Below are 3,978 nucleotides of genomic sequence, written 5' to 3'. Positions count from 1 at the left end.
ATCCTATATCCACTATTTAAGCCATCTTTCATCTTCCTCACCTTCTAACAGCTCCCTTGAAAAAGGATGTATTCGAAATTTATGTTTTCTAGAGAACTGGCATACCTTCAGAATTTAAGTAGTTCCCCAAAAGTATCTTGTACCTAAGGCATAAAGAGAAGACCAAAAGAAAATTATTATTACATAAGGTTTTCCATCACTAAATACATTTTGGATTAAAGTGTATATGTGTGCTTTTTTATTTAGGTTGCATGAGTTTCATTTGTAAAGAAAGGATGGCTCCTCTAAGGATACATGGTTTTATCCAAATTTGGAGCAAGAAGACTGGGATAACTAAATCTAGAGAAGTATTCATTGAAACAGCGGAAGGAAAAAAGGAAACCAGCCTGGTGGTCATTTTCAATTCTGGAGAATTTATAAGGGTTTTTCAGCTAAGTAATAATATTACAAGTGTGGTCCTTAGACATTGTGGAGAGAGACAAAGTTGCCTGAATTTAACTTTGAAAAACAATAGCTCCTTGTTTATTGACAAATTATCCCGCAGAGATGCTGAACAGTTGAAGATGTTCCTGGACATAGTCCATCAAAATGAATTCCAAGCACCTATGGAATCTGATAGTGATTGGCGTGTTTTTGACAGCAGAAATACACGGAAGGAAATTGACAAAACTCCATTTCACAAGGTTTGTGACATGCCAAGTTATGGATTCTTTAATACAGAAAAAGGAAGTGAGACACCTTTCCCTCAGAAGATGCCTTCATTAATATCAAAATCACCAATGCTTGTCACAACAGGCCTATTAGAAAATCAAGGTGGAAAGGGGAAAAGAATGCAATCGTCTTGTCTAGAGATGAGTGAGGGCCTCTGGGAAGAAAATAACCCCATACTAAACAAGAAACTGAAGACAAATTCCTTTAAGTATGTAAGTGGCAATGGGAAGAAACCACTGCATTTAAAAGATCCAAAAAGGGATAGAAATTCAAAATATGGACCTTCATGCAAGACCATCTCTGCTTAAAATCCTAACCTAGATAAGGCTCTTCATTCAGTCCAACTTCTCTCTTCCAAAAGCAGTTTGGAATTTCGCTCAGGACTAATGTATAGCCAGAATGATCCAGGATGTAATGAATCCCAGGTGCCCCTTGACTCTCACCCAGAACAACTATGGCAAGGCTTTCCTAATTTGGGAAATACCTGTTACGTGAATGCAAGTTTACAGTCACTATTTGCAATTCCACTGTTTGCTGATGACTTACTTAAGCAAGGTGTCCCATGGGAGAAAATTCCCTTTGGTGCTCTTGTTATGGACTTGAACCAGTTACTGGTGTTAAAAGATGTCTGTGGGGCTGGCCCCGTGGCTGAGTGGTTAAGTTCACGCGCTCCGCTGCAGGCGGCCCAGTGTTTCATTGGTTCGAATCCTGGGCGCGGACATGGCACTGCTCATCAAACCACGCTGAGGCAGCGTCCCACATGCCACAACTAGAAGAACCCACAACGAAGAATACACAACTATGTACCGGGGGGCTTTGGGGAGAAAAAGGAAAAAATAAAATCTTAAAAAAAAAAAAAAAAAAAAGATGTCTGTAACGTGGAGACCAAGAAAGGGTTACTGGTAAATGTTAAAAGTACCATTTCAGTGGTTGCAGAGACATTCTCTAGCAACACTCAAAATGATGCTCATGAGTTCTTAGGTCACTGTTTAGATCAGCTGAAAGAGGACATGAAAAAATTAAACACCACTTTGAGGACTGAGAGAGAACTTGGAGATGAAAATTCGTCTCCACAGAGGTATGCTGGTAATGCTGCCACCAAGTCATTTGTTTGTCTTGTTGTTGCTAATTTTGAGTTTGAATTGCAGCACTCCATTATTTGTAAAGCCTGTGGTCAGGTGGTTCTCAAGGCAGAACCAAGTCATTATCTCTCCATCAACCTTCCCCAAGAAACAAAACCACTTCCTTTCTCTATTCAAAATTGTTTTGATTTTTTCTTTAGAGCAGAAGAACTTGAGTGTAACTGTGAGAAGTGCAAGCACAAGAGTTCTGTTGCAATGCACAAATTCAGTAGGCTTCCCAGGGTCCTTATTGTTCATCTGAAACGCTATAACTTTAGTGATGTTTGGTAGCTAGTGAAGGATAACCAGCGAGTCCATGTTCCCAAGTATTTAAGCTTGTCTTCTCATTGCAATGATAATACCAAACCACCACTTCCCTTGGGCAGTAATGCACCTACTGGGGACTCCAAAGTCCTGAATGTCTCTCAAGAGATGATTTCTGAGATCATCAGCCCATCAACACCTTCAGTAAAGTTGATCTCAGAATCCAGTGAGTCCCTGGTTTTACAAATTCCATCAGAGAAGGAAGCCAAACCACAAAATTTCCGGAAAATCTGTGAAGGGTCCAGCCAAGAACAGCAGCAGAGAGACCTGGAAAAGTGTTCTACTGAATGCAGTAGAGTCAGAACTGGTAAACTCAGGAGATGGGACAGTCAGTGAAAAGAAGCTGCCAGCAGCTGACTCGATGGATCAAGGAGATATTTCTCTTCCTATGATCTGTGAAGATGCAGGTAAACCTACCAGCAGTCCACGCACAGGTCTTGTAGAGATTCATCTTCAAGAGGTAGCTGACAACCCAGAACTTAAGAAATATGAGAAAACCAATGCATTTATAGAGTTAGTGTCACTGAGTCTACTGAAGATTTTTATGAGGATAAAGAAACCTGGATTCCAGAAAGATCTGAAGGAATGGCTGAACAACTCCAGTAGCATGATGGAAAGAGAATCTATGAATAATTCCTTCAGGGGGCCAGCCCGGTGGCTGAGTGGCTGCAGCAGCCCAGGGTTTCGCAGGTTCGCATCCTGGGCGCTTGTCAGGCCATGCTTAGGCGGCATCCCACATGCCACAACTAGAGGGACCCACAGCTAAAAATATACAACTATGTACCAGGGGGCTTTGGGGAGAAAAAGGAAAAATAAAATCTTTAAAAAAAAAAAAAAAGAATTCCTTCAGCAGGAACCACCTCCAAGCATTGGGAAGCCAGATGCCCAGGAACACATAGAGAAGGACCTCAATAGTCATCAGAAGGCTAACCTGAATTCCCTTGGTGCGTTGGGTTCCGATAAGAACTCTGGAAACAAAGACATTTTAGGTACAGAGAACACAGAAGCTGAAGCCAGAGAACTGAAAAGAAATACCAAGATGAGAGACCCTCTTAATGCCTACCAGCTCATCAGTGTGGTCAGCCATCTTGGGCACTCCCTACACTCAGGCCATTACATCAGCGATGTTTATGACTTTCAGAGGTAGGCCTGGTTCACGTACAGTGATTTACAAGTATCACAAATCGAAGAGTTCGTAATGCAGGAGGCTAGGCTTTGCACTGGGTATATCTTCTTTTACACGCACAATGAGATCTTTGAGGCACTGTTGGGAAAGGTACTTAGAACAGAGGTAGGGAAGATCCTTCAGGAGGAATAAGAGGAAGATGACTCATTGCACAAATCTCTTGACTGCCTCACGCAGTCCCACTTCCTCCACAGAAGGAAAATTCTGAACGCTGCCGGGAGATGAAGAGACAAGTAGCTCAAGAGGAAAGTTCAAGTTGAAACACCCGTTTTAGGGAAATATCTATTCTAACTCTGCAGCAGACACCTAGATCCCATGGCTCAGGCTGATATGGATTGTTCTCTCCTGCAAGATTAGAAAGGCGCTTTTTAGGTGGGAATGCAGTGGGTTTTCAAACGTTGTTCCTACACCAGCAGTGCAGCTGTAGCCAGGGACTGATTAGAAGTGCAACATTTTGAATCCCACTCCAGGCCAGCTGAAGCAGAAACTCTGGGGGCGTGACTCAGCAATTGACGGAAAGCTAATGCTCCAGAAAATTTGAGAACCATTACTTTAGTGTGAAGAGTATCTTGCTATATTTTGATACTGTATATATGAATTGCTTATGTTATATAAAGGATTTTAATTACATTTTTT

General features: G+C 41.8%; 1 protein-coding gene across 1 annotated transcript; it reads left to right on the top strand.

Annotated features, from left to right (window-relative positions):
- Window positions 1-275: 275 nt before the first annotated feature.
- On the top strand, window positions 276-3,474 carry USP29 (ubiquitin specific peptidase 29). Its single transcript, XM_046682083.1, is given in 5 exon segments — window positions 276-1,341; window positions 1,579-2,444; window positions 2,446-2,668; window positions 2,671-2,758; window positions 2,964-3,474. Coding segments are annotated over 5 exon segments (2,754 nt in total).
- Window positions 3,475-3,978: the final 504 nt, after the last annotated feature.

Source organism: Equus quagga, chromosome 13 (assembly GCF_021613505.1).
Source record: "Equus quagga isolate Etosha38 chromosome 13, UCLA_HA_Equagga_1.0, whole genome shotgun sequence".
Classification (NCBI taxonomy): Eukaryota; Metazoa; Chordata; class Mammalia; order Perissodactyla; family Equidae; genus Equus; species Equus quagga.
This window is presented reverse-complemented; position numbering and strand designations above follow the sequence as displayed.